This window comes from Neolamprologus brichardi, chromosome 23 (assembly GCF_056152115.1).
Source record: "Neolamprologus brichardi isolate AB-2024 chromosome 23, ASM5615211v1, whole genome shotgun sequence".
NCBI classification, from domain to species: domain Eukaryota; kingdom Metazoa; phylum Chordata; class Actinopteri; order Cichliformes; family Cichlidae; genus Neolamprologus; species Neolamprologus brichardi.
The window spans coordinates 42,763,230-42,778,483 of NC_142125.1; the positions used below are offsets into that span (position 1 = coordinate 42,763,230).

Below are 15,254 nucleotides of genomic sequence, written 5' to 3' on the forward strand. Positions count from 1 at the left end.
AATTACTTATTAGAACGTCCCCATAGGTGTCTGAAAAGCCTCCAGCTGATTCAAAATACTGCAGAGAGTACACTGATGGGGACTGGGAAGAGAGTCATGTTTCTTTTATTAGCATTTCTTCTCTGGTTTCTTGTTAAAGCCAAACCAAGATTTCAAAAGCTTTGCCTTACATGCAGAAACCTCAAAACCAACCTTCATAACGTATACCTTAATTACAAAATCAGAGTGCTCTCCTGGAAAATCAGCTCTCCGGTGGGTTTTGTTTTAAAGGCGTACTGCCTTGACCTGTAAAATGAAGCTTCAAACTGTCCATTTTCATGAAAGCTGAAGCTGTAACTGTGGATGGAGGCTGAGAGTTGATGAGGGAACTCCTGTTTTTCCTCTCTGCCCTCCCTTTACCTTCCTACGAGTGCTTCTAGGCCCAGTATTTACTCTTTTTACTTATTATTACTTTATAAAAAACAACAACACTTGTATATAATATAATAATGATGCAGTCCAGTTCCTTGTGATCCATTCCAGTAGCTCTTGGAGCTAGAACGCAGTGCATTGTGGGACGTAGTATGATGGTGAAGTCAAGATGGCTGCGAAGCTCAGGCAGAGGAGAGAGCCTGTAGTAGGAAGGCCGTGAATGAAGTTTTCTATAGAAAATCCTTCGTCGGTGCCCGATCGGACTTAAAGCAGTGTGCTGTTTACGTTGGAGACAAGCCGCGCAGGACCTACAACACCCACAAACAGCAACAGGATAACAAACTGCTGGCATAAAGTCTCGTATGAATTCCGACGAGAAGGAGGACTGTGAGTGTGCGCCACCACAGGCCGAGACGAGCTCCGCCGGAGGAGCCGATAGGTGGGGATGCTCAGAGGAAAGGCTCGGGATGCTAGGACGATCAGTCAGAGCGGGGGCTAGTTAGCTGTTGTTGGAGGCTGTGTGGACGTCAGTGCTCCTTTGTTTCAGGCAACATATTGGGGCAAAGTTTAAAGCAAGCACTGGTTAAACGAAAACGAAAGAAATCTGCCCGCGGGTTACTTTGAAGACATTACTTTTGTATGAGTAACAAAGTAGGCTAACTAGCATTTGCTGTGTTAGCTTGCTAAAGTGAGCGACAGATTGTCCCAGTGGCAACATTTTTGGGCTTTACCAGCCCGTCCAAACTGGACTATAGGATTTAGGTTACATTTTACAAAAGAGATAAAATGAATAATATATATAGATAATTACATTTACTGCGACCTCAGTCACTCTGAGTGGAAGCCAGTGCTTAGCTTTAAAAAGAGCGAATGTGGGTTTGCTGGTTAGACTGTTGTCCTCTGATAGACAGCTCGACCAATTTCCTGAGCAGGACTCTGACTTTGTTACCCCACAGCAGAGCCAGCAGTACTCTGAAATGTCAGTGTAGTCATCATGACCTGTGCCGTGGTTCTTACCCTTGTTTGTTTGTTCATTTAGAGAACACGAGGAGCCTGAAATAGAAAACCCAGAAGCAAGCCGAATGTAAGTCAAACTCATTACCTTTCATGTGTGGAGTTCATTCAGGAGCTTGGTGTTAGGGTCTGTCCTCACTTCTTTATTTCTTGTCTTCATCTTGTGTCTTGACTAAATGTTGTCAGGTGTATTGTTAGTGTGATACACACCCAGTTCATCCCAGTAGCTGTCGCACTGTTTGCTCATGATGTGAACGTTTGAAGGCTTAAATAAAACATAATGAAAGTACTTCAGGTTAAAGTGCTTTAATTATGCATGGGATTTATGGAGCTTTGAGTTTACATTATCAATTGTATCTGTACCTGTGAATGTTTCAGTGTTTACCAATACGACTGCAGCTGGAAAGCTGCTGTCTTCCGGACAGTTGTATAATTAGCAGAATCAGAAGGTTTTTGTCAACGGCAAAGTTTGAATTTATTCTAAACGCTAATAATAAATCTGTCGTGACACTTGACCTGAAAGTGGCTGGAAATGCAACACGTCCAAAGCTCCATAAGCCCGAGCTCAGCATCCAGCCTGAGACCAAGCTCAGCTCTGGTGTTGTCTGTTGACAGAAACTCTGAGTGATTCTCAAGTGGCAAAAGCATTGCAGTCGATCTCGCGTCTCCCATTATTTCCCATTGCACTCAGTGCTTTATGAGGATCACAGTGGATTCACGCAGTGCTTTTACCGCCTTGTGTTTTACCTCTGATCACAGGAAGCGAGCAGCTGCCAAGCATCTAATAGAGCGCTATTACCACCAGTTAACGGAGGGCTGTGGGAATGAGTCTTGCTCCAACTCGTGGTGTGCCTCATCAGTTGGCTTCAGCCGCATGGATAACAACGAGGCAGCGGTCAAAGCTCTGGAGCTCTACAAAGTCAACGCCAAGCTATGCGACCCACACCCTTCAAAGAAAGGCACCGCTTCCACCTACCAGGAGAGCAGCGCTCACAGCAACTCTGCGTGCAGCAACAAGAAGATGAACCATAAAGACATCCACTCTGTGCGAGACAATTTTAAAGGTGAGCAGATTGCGCTGTTTCACTCGTGCAGTTTGTGCTTTTACGTTTTTCTTTGGTAACAACATTTGTGTCTGTGTGTAGATGTAAATTACCTGACAGAGGAGAAGGTGTATGAGATCCTGGACACCTGTGGTGAAAAGGAGGATTACTCCCCTCTCATCCGAGTGATAGGCCGAGTTTTCTCCAGTGCTGAGGGACTGGTGCAGAGCTTTCGCAGGTCCAAACCACACACCAAGGAGGAGCTCAAGTCTCTCCAAGGTAAGGACGAGGACAAGGACGAAGATGAAAAGGAGGCAGCTGCGAGTTCAACTACAGCTATGGAGGAGGATTCCCCCACCTCCTCATCATCATCGAGGCTCGGCGAGTGCTCGTCGGGAGAAAACGACGTCCAAAAGCTGGCCCCCGATGAGGTTTCGGTCGATATCGAAGCCGTGCGAAGGGTCTACGAGCGCCTCCTGTCCAATGATAAAATCGAAGCCGCCTTCTTGAATGCGCTGGTCTACCTCTCGCCTAATGTGGAGTGCGACCTGACGTACCATAACGTGTATTCACGAGACCCAAACTACCTGAACCTTTTTGTAATAGTGATGGAAAACAGCAACCTCCACAGCCCCGAGTACCTTGAGATCGCTCTCCCGCAGTTCTGTAAGGCCATGAGCAAACTCCCGCTGGCAGCTCAGGCCAAGCTGGCACGTTTGTGGTCGCATTACAGCGCCGAGCAGATCCGGCGCATGGTGGAGACCTTCCAGCAGCTCATCACCTACAAGGTGATCAGTAACGAGTTCAACAGCCGCAACCTGGTCAACGACGACGACGCTGTGGTGGCGGCCACTAAGTGCTTGAAGATCGTCTATTATGCAAACGTGCTGGGCGGCGACCTTGACATGGAGCACAACGAGGAAGAAGACGAGGAGCCCATTCCAGAGTCCAGCGACCTCACCCTGCAGGAGCTCCTGGGTGAAGAGCGCAGAAACAAAAAGGGCCCTCGAGTAGACCCGCTGGAGACGGAGTTGGGAATCCGTACGAGCGATTGCCGGCGGCCGCTCATTCCCTTTGAGGAGTTCGTCAACGAGCCTCTGAACGAGGTGTTAGAGATGGACAAGGACTATACTTTCTTTAAAGTGGAAACTGAGAACAAATTCTCCTTCATGACCTGTCCGTTCATCCTGAACGCCGTCACCAAGAACCTGGGTCTGTACTACGACAACCGCATCCGCATGTACAGCGAGCGGCGGATCACCGTGCTCTACAGCCTGGTGCAGGGTCAGCAGCTCAACCCTTACCTGAGGCTCAAAGTGCGCAGAGACCACATCATTGACGATGCTCTGGTCAGGGTATGTGCATTCACGCTGACTTCAGCGTCCCTTTGATTAGTTTTGGATGGTTTCAATTTTATTTATATTGCACCAAATCACAACTGCAGTCGCCTCGAGGCGCTAATGTTTGTGAATGTGTCTTCTGTGTGTGTCTGCAGCTGGAAATGATAGCAATGGAAAATCCTGCAGACTTGAAGAAGCAGCTGTACGTGGAGTTTGAAGGAGAGCAAGGTGTTGATGAAGGAGGTGTTTCCAAAGAGTTCTTTCAGCTGGTAGTGGAGGAGATCTTCAACCCAGATATTGGTAAGAAAGCATCGCGAGCAGTTTAGTTTCAGAAGTGTCGCACATACACGTCGAACTGCTGATGCTGGCTCAATAATTCACCTTGAACGTGGACCTGAGTGTGAAGCTGCGGCAGTACGTGTTTGCTGTTTGGACTTTATCACAGTTCAGTCCAGCTGCTGTCACGCTCCAGCTCTGTGGGCGATACAGTGCCGTTCACTGTCTGCCCGTTAAATCAGAATCCATTCAGATCCTTGATCGGAGTGATCTGGTCTTTCTTAGCATTGTTTCCGGTCAGCCCCCCTTCAGGATTTCATAGACATCGCTGCTGCACTGCTAACTGAATCTGAATCTCTGACTGGCTTTTCAAAGCCTCGTTTTAGGAAACTGGAAAGTAAAGTTTGTGGGGTTTTGCTTTCTTCCACCTAAAGCACAGGTGTCGAACTCCAGGCCTCGAGGGCCGGTGTCCTGCATGTTTTAGATGTCCTTGATCCAACACAGCTGATTTAAATGGCTAAATTATCACCTCAACATGTCTTGAAGTTCTCCAGAAGCCTGTCAATGAACTAATAATTTGATTCAGGTGTGTTGAAATAGGGTGATATCTAAAACCTGCAGGACACCGGCCCTCGAGGCCTGGAGTTCGACACCCCTGACCTACAGTGTGTCAGCTGTCATGTTATCGAACTGTCTCTGGTCAAAGTTGTCTGAAAGACGTCCTTCCAGACCTGAGAGGGTTCTCATGTTCCCATTCAGGTCTAATGGAAACAAGCTGAGTAGTTTTTAGCTAACTTGACATCAGACAAACACAGTGATAGAGAGCAGGGAAACTGATGTGTGTTGCTTTTTCCGTGTGCACATGGAGCGTCTCTTCCTGCTGCTTCGTATCCCAGGATTCACGGGCATGTGCTGTTTTTCCTGCTGCAGGCATGTTCACGTATGACGAGCACACCAAGCTGTTCTGGTTCAACCCGTCGTCGTTTGAAAATGAGGGCCAGTACACACTGATCGGCATCGTTCTCGGTTTGGCCATCTATAACAACTGCATCCTGGATGTCCACTTTCCCATGGTGGTCTACAGGAAGTTGATGGGCAAGAAAGGAACTTTCAGGGACTTGGCTGATGCCAACCCGGTAAGCATCACCTAAGCAGCTGTTTGTGTTGTGCTTTTGTTGTTTTTCTTTCTAATGGATTTAGTTTGGGAGGAAAAGCAGCCATGTTTGTCATGTGATGTATGCTAATGCTGGTGTGATGCTAATCATAACGTGTTGATTGTCCTGAACCGTTGGACAGGTTTTATACCAGAGTCTGAAGGAGCTCCTGGAGTATGAGGGCAGCGTGGAGGAGGACATGATGATCACGTTCCAGATTTCTCACACGGACCTGTTTGGGAATGCACTTATGTACGATTTAAGGGAAAATGGGGACAAGATTCCCGTCACCAATGAAAACAGAAAGGTGAGCTGAATCGTGGAGTCGTTTGTCCTCCTGCTTTTCCACTTCATTCAGCTTATCTGACCCACCCTTTCTGCTGATTGTGATTTATAAAGAGGGCGGAGCTTTAGGGTTGCATGATCCTGTGGTAGCACCTGAGCAGGTCCTGAAACTGTTAGCATGGGGAATTATTGAGCTGATTAGTGCACAGTCCCAGTTAGGAGTCTCCCAGACATGGCTGCACCATGTTTACGTCTGGACTTCCTCCTGGGATCAATAAAGTTTCTATGTCAGCCTGTAAAAAGAGGGCAGTGACATTTCTTCAGCCTTGTAAACCTGACGTTTGGCCACATTTTCAATATTAAAAGAGAACCTGAGGAAAGCTGCTTTGCAGCCACCACTCGAAGTTGACTTTCAGCTCACTGTCACAAAGCGTCGTAGCTTCTCTTTGGCAAAATCTGATTGGAAGAGATTCGATGGCACTGATGCTGTTTAATGTTTGCTGTTTACAGCTGTCATCGGTGCTTTCTGGTAAAGCTTGATGCCTCTTTTCACTGGTTTAGACTCCACCTGGATGTCTTCCATTCGAATTGAGTCGCTCCTCAGCGTGCATGGGCTAGTTACAGCAACGTCCCGTTGTATGCGACACAAACACAACACAAGGTTGCCGAGGTGTGCACGGTGTTGCCATGGCATTATAAAATATTGACTGTGCACTATCCAGCTCTCATTGATTACAGTACTGTACTTTGTTTTTGATGAAAATGGAAATGTTAAAAGTAACACAAAGATAAGGGACGACATGGTCCTCAAGGCCGCTGCCCCTCAGAGCTCACGTTTGTTAAATGTTCTCACTGATGTGTGTTCACGTAGGAGTTTGTTGCACAGTATTCAGAGTACATCCTGAACAAAAGCGTGGAGAAGCAGTTCAAGGCGTTCAGGAGAGGCTTCCACATGGTCACCAACGAGTCTCCGCTCAAGTACCTGTTCAGACCAGAGGAGATCGAGCTGCTGATTTGTGGAAGCAGGGTGAGAGTTTTATTAATGGATGTTTGTATGTGGTAGTGATGTCATTCAGTCGTTCATTCATGTTTGTCTCCCGCTGTAGAACCTGGACTTCCTAGCACTTGAAGAAACAACAGAATACGACGGAGGTTATAACAGAGATTCTCGGATAATCAAGTAAGAATCTGACCTGAAAACCAAGCTCAGCGCTCTGTGTCTAATTTTTATAACCCAGTTCAAACTCCACACTAATCAAAAGCATTTTTATATCATCATAAAGTCACGGCCCACAATCACAAGCAGTGGAGACCAGTTCTCACCATGTGGCGTCCAGCAGACGGTTACTCAGTGCTTCACAGTAGGGCGTGGTATCGCCATCGATTCGATTTGAATCGGGGAAATTTTGCTGCAGTCAGAAATATTATAATTCTTATCATTTATCAGTACGTATTTAATTTTTATATCTATAAAAAGAAAACTGACACTCGTGAGACTTTATTAAAGGTGTGAGCATCACAGCGAGGCCTTTGTGTCAAAGTAACTGAGGATAAAACAGAAAAACATGAAGGTTTTCCTGGTCTGGGATTTATACAAATATTCTGCAGTAAATCAAAAACAAAAGAAAACCATGAATCAACACATGAACATGACCTGATGCTGCTGAAGTGAAGCAGAGCAAAGTTACAGAGGTTTGATTACAGACACAGCTGAGAGTTTTGCAATTTTGCATAATTTTAAAAAGTTTTAATTTATTCAGTATTGAACGGCAGAAATGAGGCTTTGTTTTCAGAAGTAAAAGGGAAAAAAACAGCGTCCGACAGGCTGTAAACTACGGCAGTCTTGTGCGTAACAAGCAAGCGAATAATGCAGAAAACAGATTTATAGACGGGAAACTGTTCTTGAAGTACAGAGAGAGAGAGAGAGAGAGAGAGAGAGCTGTGCATGGAGTGTGATTTTTATCTGGTGGAAGCAAAACAGTAAAAGTCAGAGTGAGTTAATGACGATGTTTATGTGAAGCTTAGTTTGGATCTTCTTTTGCTGCTGGTTCAGTCAATGTTGTTTGGAGAGAGATAAAACCTGCAGATTCAGAATCACTGTAAAAAGGACGTGAACACAAAGCTCGACCCGCCGACCCATCAGAATCAGCGAGCTGTCGGCTTTCAGCCCGACCGTGTCCGTGCCGTCGGTGAGAAAGTCACATCTCACTGATTCTGATGCGTCGGCGGGTCGAGCTTTGTGTTCACGTCTCTGTGCAGAATCCGTGTTCCTGCTCTCATTTACTGTTTCAGCTGTTTGGTGGTTATAGAAATTTTGTGAGGTTTAACCTGAGATTCTGGCGTTTCGGCCAAAATAAATTTATATTTAAAAATCGATTCAGGATTCTAATGAATCGATATCACGTTATCTAAGCCAGAATTGATTTTAATCGATAATCAAAACCCAGCCCTACTTCACAGGACTGCAGTGTGGGAATATCAGCCAAAAGCTGCCCACACTGGGTGTGTGGATTTAAACTCTCAAAACCAATGAATGATTCTTCCTGTAGTGGCGTGTGAGGGCGCTTGTTTCCTCACCGATCTGATACCAAAAGTTCAGGCCGGCAACAAATGGGATTGTGTAGTTTTAAGGCTGCTGTGAATTCCTCTCAAACATCAACACAAAAAGCTGAGCCTGAATGGAAGTCACTGTCCTAAATTCAGCAGGCGTGATGCATTTTTACAGCCATAATTTGCATGTCACTGTGACAGGCGGAAGAAGAAGTAGTTCCTACCAGTCATTTAGATCCTAACGATAAAGTCCACTGTGTTCCTGTTAATGATGGACTACAGATGTCGATATTTTAATCTGAGAACCAAAACTAGAACATAAATATCTGCTGTTGGAAGAATCAATATTTCAGTAACACGGTAGCTTCAGTGAAGTGTTAGATGGGTTCACTGAGGCTGTGTGTCTGTGGCTGACCGTGGAGGACGGCAGAAGCATGAGCTGATGTCATCACAACATGTTCTTCTCCATCACGCTGCTCGTCTCTGTTCCTGCACAGAGTGCAGCTACACAGCCTCTCAGCTTTTAACAGACCATAACTAGCAATTCCCAGCATGCAACTGGGCAAGTGGGAATGTGTTAATTGGCAGTTATTATTGTGAAGTTGATGAAGTAAACAGTATGCTATGCTGGCCCATTATCAGCTCCAGTCAGTGCTGCACAGCTCGGCCCAGTCTGCAGGTGCATTTCCACTGCATGCTCTCCTGCACCTGAGACTGAGAACAGAATCGCCCTTTATTGTCACCGTACATGTGCAACGATGTTGTGAGTGCTCCACAGCAACTGTGCAGTAATAAAAAGTATGAATAGCAGGAATAAATAACAAACATGAGAAATGCATCCAAACGAGGAGGAGTGAGTGCAGCGGGCGCGGCACGAGTGCAGTCCGTGTGTGACAGCGCCTCAGCATCTGACATCAGCACTGCTTCCTCCTCAGTGTGCAGCTGCAGCCTCGTCACCAGGCACAGACTCCACCTGAGAAAACATGAGTTTATTTTGGAAGACAAAAAATATGCAAAGACTGAAACAGTTTTCTTTGACCTCGCTCATCGTTAACTTGTTTAAACGGAGCACACTCGTCTGTGCATCTACTGGCTATGTTTTTAAATTAAATTCATATATATTTGATGAAGCTGTTTCCTCGTGTTTGTGTCGTAGGGAGTTTTGGGAGACGTTGCACTCATTTGGCGAAGAGCAGAAACGCCTCTTCCTACAGTTCACCACCGGCACCGACAGAGCGCCGGTGGGCGGGCTGGGCAAGCTGAAGATGATTATCGCCAAGAACGGCCCCGACACAGACAGGTGAGCCGCAGTCGTCCCGTTTCCTGTCCCTCTTCTGTTGTGGTGCACGTGCGTGCACTCAGTCTTTCTGCACAGCTGACTGTGTCCTTGTTTCAGCTGCAAACATTAAGGAGTGCAGTACACAGTGTTTAAAATGTGCTTATCAGGAAGTAGACGTGAAAGAACGTGGCTCATTACGACTGGTATATTTTTTTATTAGTTTTTCTGTTTTCACAAATAGTACATAATTACATAACATAATAAAGTGTACAATTCAGAACCAAAAATAAAAAAAACACACAATAACAAATAAACAAAACAAAAACAAACAGACTGATAACTAAGCTCAGTTCCATCTAAAATAAATAAATAAATAAATAAATAAAGAGAGAACACAATACCTGTGGTCCCAGTAGTACGTTGCAGTTTGAACCCTCAAGAGAATCCTTGTAACATAATATTAGAAACATCAGGTTCCACATAATTCAAGTATGGTTTCCACACCTTAAAGATTAAATTGATCTGTTCTTGAGTGCAGTACACATGTAAGATATTCCAATGGCACTAGATCCAACACTACTCTTTGCCAACCTTTAATAGTTGGTGCTTTTTCATAAATCCATTGGAGTGGTATATTCTTCCTCGCTGCATAAGTGAGAACACAGTACAATCTATTATTCTTGGATATTAATCGCCGGCTGGGGAGGCCCAGTATGAGAGACAGAGGGTCCATCTCCAATTCACAACCCAAAATCTTCTCCATTCCAGAGAACACATTAGACCAATATTGCTGCAATTTCAAACATGAGCAGAAGCTGTGAGTTAGGGTCCCAATTTCTGTCTTACATTTGAGAGTGAAAGGGTAGGATTATATTGATGTCTGGTGCATTCTGTGTGTGATTTTTAACGGTGTTGCTTTGGTACGATTACAAACTGAGATTGATTTGGCCTAACTCCAGACATCTTTCCACTCTTCATCATCAGTTGCTATACCTAACTCCTTTCCCCATGTGCCTTTAAGCCTCTGTGACATCACTGAAGGTACAGAATATAAAGCCTTATTAAATATCTTCACTTTGTCTGTTAAAAATAATAATTTTTCAACAGGAGAGACTTAATGACTCTCACTAAAGTTAGTACTATGTAAAATATAATGCCTTATCTGTAAGTAGTGGAAAAAGTCATGTTTGGGGAGAATATTTCTCAACCATTTGGTCAAATAGCATAACTACATTGTTGGAGAATAAGTCCCTCAGTCTCTGGATTCCTTGGTAGAGTTGTCTTTAAATTCAGCTTATTTATCCAACAATATCCTTTTTCTTCATCACATGTTGTAAAACGATGAGGAAACTGATCAGTCATCACACCAGTGCAGGTATCTCTGGCATGACTGTTATGAAGTGTGCACACACTGGAAGGATGAACCAGTTAAAGCTGTTTTTGTTGGACATAAAGGAGACAGATTGACAGCAGCAGACACCACAGCCCTTTGTGAATCATGTATTTTGTCTCTGCATACACTCGGTGTTGCTTCGTTCCTGACGTGTTGTCTGTGTGATGTGTGGTTTCTCGGCAGGTTACCGACTTCCCACACTTGCTTTAACGTGCTGCTGCTGCCCGAGTACAACAGCAAGGAGAAGCTGAGGGAGAGACTGCTGAAAGCCATCACCTATGCCAAAGGGTTTGGCATGCTCTGAACCCCTGCTCCCTACAGACTCAGAACGCCCATAAACCCTGCCCTGCCCTTCCTGTATCAGACACAATCTCAACGGTGACCAGACAGGCCAGAGTATGTTTCGAGGAAAAGCAAGTGAATAATGAAAGTGGATACGTGGTTCTAATAAATCTCTCTAATAGATCCGCTGCTGTGCCTGCATCATCACACATCAGTGTAACCGTAGAGACCTCCTCGAGTCCCCGCTCCCACATCCACACATGTGAATGTGCTTTCTGTGTACAGAAAGGATCATTTTCCTCGTTATTTATTTGAAGGGTCACATTTTTCATGCCTGCCTGTTGTGATAAATGTAAAAGATTTAATGCAAATACAGGACGACGCGTTTCCAACTCGATAAACCCGACGACAAACTCTCGCCCACAGCTCCCACAGAGATTTAGTTTAGTGTTCGCTACTACATCGTATTCCCACTGACCATTCCACTCTAGCGTAGTCATTGCTCGTCGTTTCCACCCGGTCTGTTTTGAGGTGAGCGCGTGGAGAGATCGGGTCCAGGACGGCACATCGGATAGCTTGTTCTCCTTCTCAGTTTCGGGCCTTCTTCCTTTGGGGGACATGCAGAGATGTGTAAGTGCACTTAGACATTTTCAGAATGTTTGTTCTTTGGTCACAGGTTGCCATTATTGTTCGTTTTATTTCCTTGTCTGCCTGTGTTGAGGATTCTAAATAAAGTCAGTGTTTATATATCAGTGCATACCGTAGCCACGCTGTGGAGGACGTACACATGTAGACCAGTCGCTGAGAGTCAGACACTCTCCTTGTGCCAACAGCGGACAGGTAGAAGCCCAGCACGTACTCGGTGTCGTAGAAACGGCTCACGCTGCATAGCCCCCCCCCCGTACGTCTGCAGACCTGATAAAGCTTCGTCTGTTGCTGTGGTTACACCTGGAATCTAACGAGCCATCCTAGTTCACGGTGACGTGAGTCTGGAGTGTAAAGCTGGACTTTGATCTGGTCAGCTGATGAAACATCTCCCTACCATCAGGTGACGCGTAAATGTCTTCTCGTTCGCATCCAGGAGCCATGAGGCGAGCTCTCCTCAGTTTGTCTCTTTGAGGGTGAAAGAGGCCGTGCTCGCCGTGCTCGTCGTGCTCGCCGTGCGCCTGCTGCCGCTTTGTTTTGTAAGCTTAGCCTGACTTGCTGTGGACCTTCACACCTCTCTGTTTACACACAGATAACACAGGTGTGTCTGTGTGGACACAGCGCTGTGACCCGATCAGTGAAACAGGTGTAACCACTGTGTCTCTAATAAGGACTGTGAAATCATTTCCCCTCAGAACAGCCAACGCGTCTATTTCGAACGCTTTTCCTCCTCATCGGTCAACAGGCTGCGTGATGTTCTCGTCACGCTGCTTCAAACTTCGGTTGTCTTTTTAAACATCCCGCTGTTGTGTAGTCTGCATATCCATCCTGTGACACAGTCGGCGACGTCATCGGGTCAGGCAGCACGAGCCGTCACACAGAGGCGGGCTTACAGCAACGCTTTGCCCAAATCGTTGACATCACTCACTTGGAAGTGAAAACGCCACTTTGGCAACAGCTCATGTAACCATGGTAATAAAGGTACCATGTAAAATAGCTGCTCCATCAGCAGACAGTTGATTTAAACACTTGATGTCATCGAGTTGCATTAGTGAAATGAAACACAAGCCTGTGGCTGTTCGAAGACGCTGAGATGCACTTCCTCAAATCTACATCCATGTGTGCAGGAACACGGAGACAGGGTGAATGATTTGCTAAACCTGCAAACTACCAGGATGTCTCACTTACAAATGAGTGGTTGTGACCATTTGGACAAACTGGACGTAAAACACGCACGTGAAGCTGTCGTTGAAAGCTTTCCTTTGTGTGACCTCACAGCTCCTACACGCAGCAGGTGTCCACGTGCGTACTTCCTTATGAGGTGCTGGGTGGTGTTGTTCTGTGTACAGAGACCGTTTGTGGCGTGTACCGTGACCTCGCTCCTCCAGTCGCTGTGGTTAAAGGTCTGAGACCATGGACCCGAGTGTGTGGACTGCATCACGTCTATTGCCAGAAACCATCTTTGAACAGAGAGCTCTAACGTCATCTAACCCTGCCTTGTATCTTCTCTCTGGTCATGTGACCGTACCTGCAGTCTGGTAAAGCTGTTCAGAGCAAACGTGTTCGTTTGTGGCGGTTGGCTGGAGGTGGGGGGTCTGTGGTTTGTCCCTGAGACGCTGATGTACCTTAAAGAGGAGCGCGTGGAGCACCACGATGCCCACAACATCCCACTGAGAGCACAGTGCTCAGAGCACCAACCTGAGCCAGTCTTTATCTCCTCCCTCATCAGCTACTCCTAAACTAGTTTAGCCTTCGTCTGAGTCACAGCACTAGGAGTGCCTCAAAATGTGGACAGCACTGGGCTGTGCTGGGCAGTCACCACAGTGCACAGCGTGCGTGCATTGCTCTACGTACTGCAGTAATGCTCACTCATGTGGAAGGCTAAGCAGTGCAGCCAGGTGTAGTTTCAGCTGTGTAACCTTACCCGTACCTCCATGTTTTAATGCTGAAGACGCTGCTTGCTGCACACGTGAGCCGACTGCAGGTTAAGGGGTGGACCTGTCTGGGAACAGGAGGCAGATTTCCTCAATTGGTTCAATTAACAGTTAAATTCTCCCACATAGAAACAGGTGAAAGGCTCAAAGTATTCATTGTTGTGAAACATGCTAAATAAAGACGACTGCTTTTTTCCAACAAGCCTGATTTGACTCCACAGGTTTCTTGGTGTCCCGATTTCAGAGCAGGCCCAAACGTCACGCCACAAAGATGCAATAAGGCAAAAATCTTTTTTACTTTCGATGAGCAGGACACGGTTCCTGTTAGGTGTTTCCTGTGGCACTCGATGCCTCGTTCGCCTGCTCACATGGATCGGAGACTCGGGGTAAGGATCTTGTCCGAGGATATTTGTACCTCCTGAGCTGCTCTCTGGGTGACGTTGAAGGGTGGACATTCTTAAATTTGGGTGGGTCAATGAAATGGTCATTTTGGTTGGTTCTAATGATGGGTTATACACAGAAATGTGCTTGTTGCATTCTTTTGAAAGCTTATTCGTGCTGTGTGCTGGACTGTGTTTGGAAACAAGAAGCAGGCAGACAGCAATAACATTTTTGTCATGATTACAAATAAATGCCAGCTGTAGTTGTTTGTATAGTCTGGCATCGATTTAAAAGACTGCATGTGTAAGTATGACTTTATTCCTCACTCCAAAAAGTTCAGAGAAGAATCAGGATCACACGAAGAGCCAGAAGATGATGACACAGCCAGCAGAAGATCTGTGGCAAGTTCATCATATTCAGTTCCTTTATTATGAGTTCATTTTTTTATAGTAGGAAAAACAAAAGAATACAATTCTCAAGAGAATGAGGAAATCCATCCGCAGACAGCTAAAGATCTCACATGGACTAATGTCCAACCATTCATCCATCATCTTCTGCTTATCCGGGGCCGGGTCGTGAGGGCAGCAGCCTAAGCAGAGAAGCCCAGTCCTCCCTCCCTCTCCACAGCCTCCTCCAGCTTATCCGGGGAACACCGAGGCATTCCCAGGCCAGCTGAGCGGTATAATCTCTCCAGCGTGTCCTGGGTCTACCCCGGGGCCTCCTCCTGCCCCGAACACCTCACCCAGGAGGCATCCTGGTCAACTAATGTCAACACTGTTAATCATACATACCGACATAAAAAACCACTTTAATATTTTGGAACAACACAACTTATTTTCTTTGAAATAAAGCGTGCAAACTCTTGCTTACTAAACTAAAATTGCTCATGTAGTAGATGCTTCCTCAGTGACACCTGCAGAGCTCTGCAATCTAAGCTTTCGCTGCCTCGTGCACATTAGCGTTCCCTCATGCTGACTAAGATCACAGGAGCCTAACTGATCAAATGTTGAATATAAAAGCAGAAATGGAAACCATAAACCCTGGACTTCAAACTGAAGCCTGCATGGAAGTGCCAAAACCTGCAGCTCCTGTAGTCATGGCCCAGACTCAAATTTCAGATGTGAAAATGACTTGTAAAAAACAGTTTTGGTGTCTATTGTTTGTTGTTGAGGCTTAAAGTTACCAGATGTACCAACATCTGCAGTCTGCATGGCCCTACGTCTGCTAACATGACTCGGTGAACTTGAAGTCTCTGCTCGGATGGAGA

The 15,254-nt window shown here is 45.9% G+C and overlaps 1 protein-coding gene across 1 annotated transcript; it reads left to right on the forward strand.

The window, feature by feature from the left end:
• The first annotated feature begins 539 nt into the window (after window positions 1-539).
• On the forward strand, window positions 540-14,432 carry LOC102780446 (ubiquitin-protein ligase E3A-like). The gene is made up of 11 exons (XM_087836907.1): window positions 540-850; window positions 1,451-1,495; window positions 2,185-2,489; window positions 2,571-3,823; window positions 3,964-4,108; window positions 5,015-5,220; window positions 5,381-5,545; window positions 6,395-6,550; window positions 6,630-6,703; window positions 9,230-9,373; window positions 10,929-14,432. Exons 1-11 carry the CDS (start codon window positions 774-776, stop codon window positions 11,047-11,049), a joined length of 2,691 nt encoding a protein of 896 aa, XP_087693033.1. The 5' UTR covers window positions 540-773; the 3' UTR covers window positions 11,050-14,432.
• The last annotated feature ends 822 nt before the right edge of the window (window positions 14,433-15,254 follow it).

Excerpts from the sequence above, each read along its gene's own strand:
- LOC102780446 (XM_087836907.1), top strand. The coding sequence starts at position 774 with ATGAATTCCGACGAGAAGGAGGACTGTGAGTGTGCGCCACCACAGGCC. Across the intron at positions 2,490-2,570 it reads TGTGCGAGACAATTTTAAAG|ATGTAAATTACCTGACAGAG; the intron begins GTGAGCAGATTG and ends GTCTGTGTGTAG. Across the intron at positions 3,824-3,963 it reads TTGACGATGCTCTGGTCAGG|CTGGAAATGATAGCAATGGA; the intron begins GTATGTGCATTC and ends GTGTGTCTGCAG.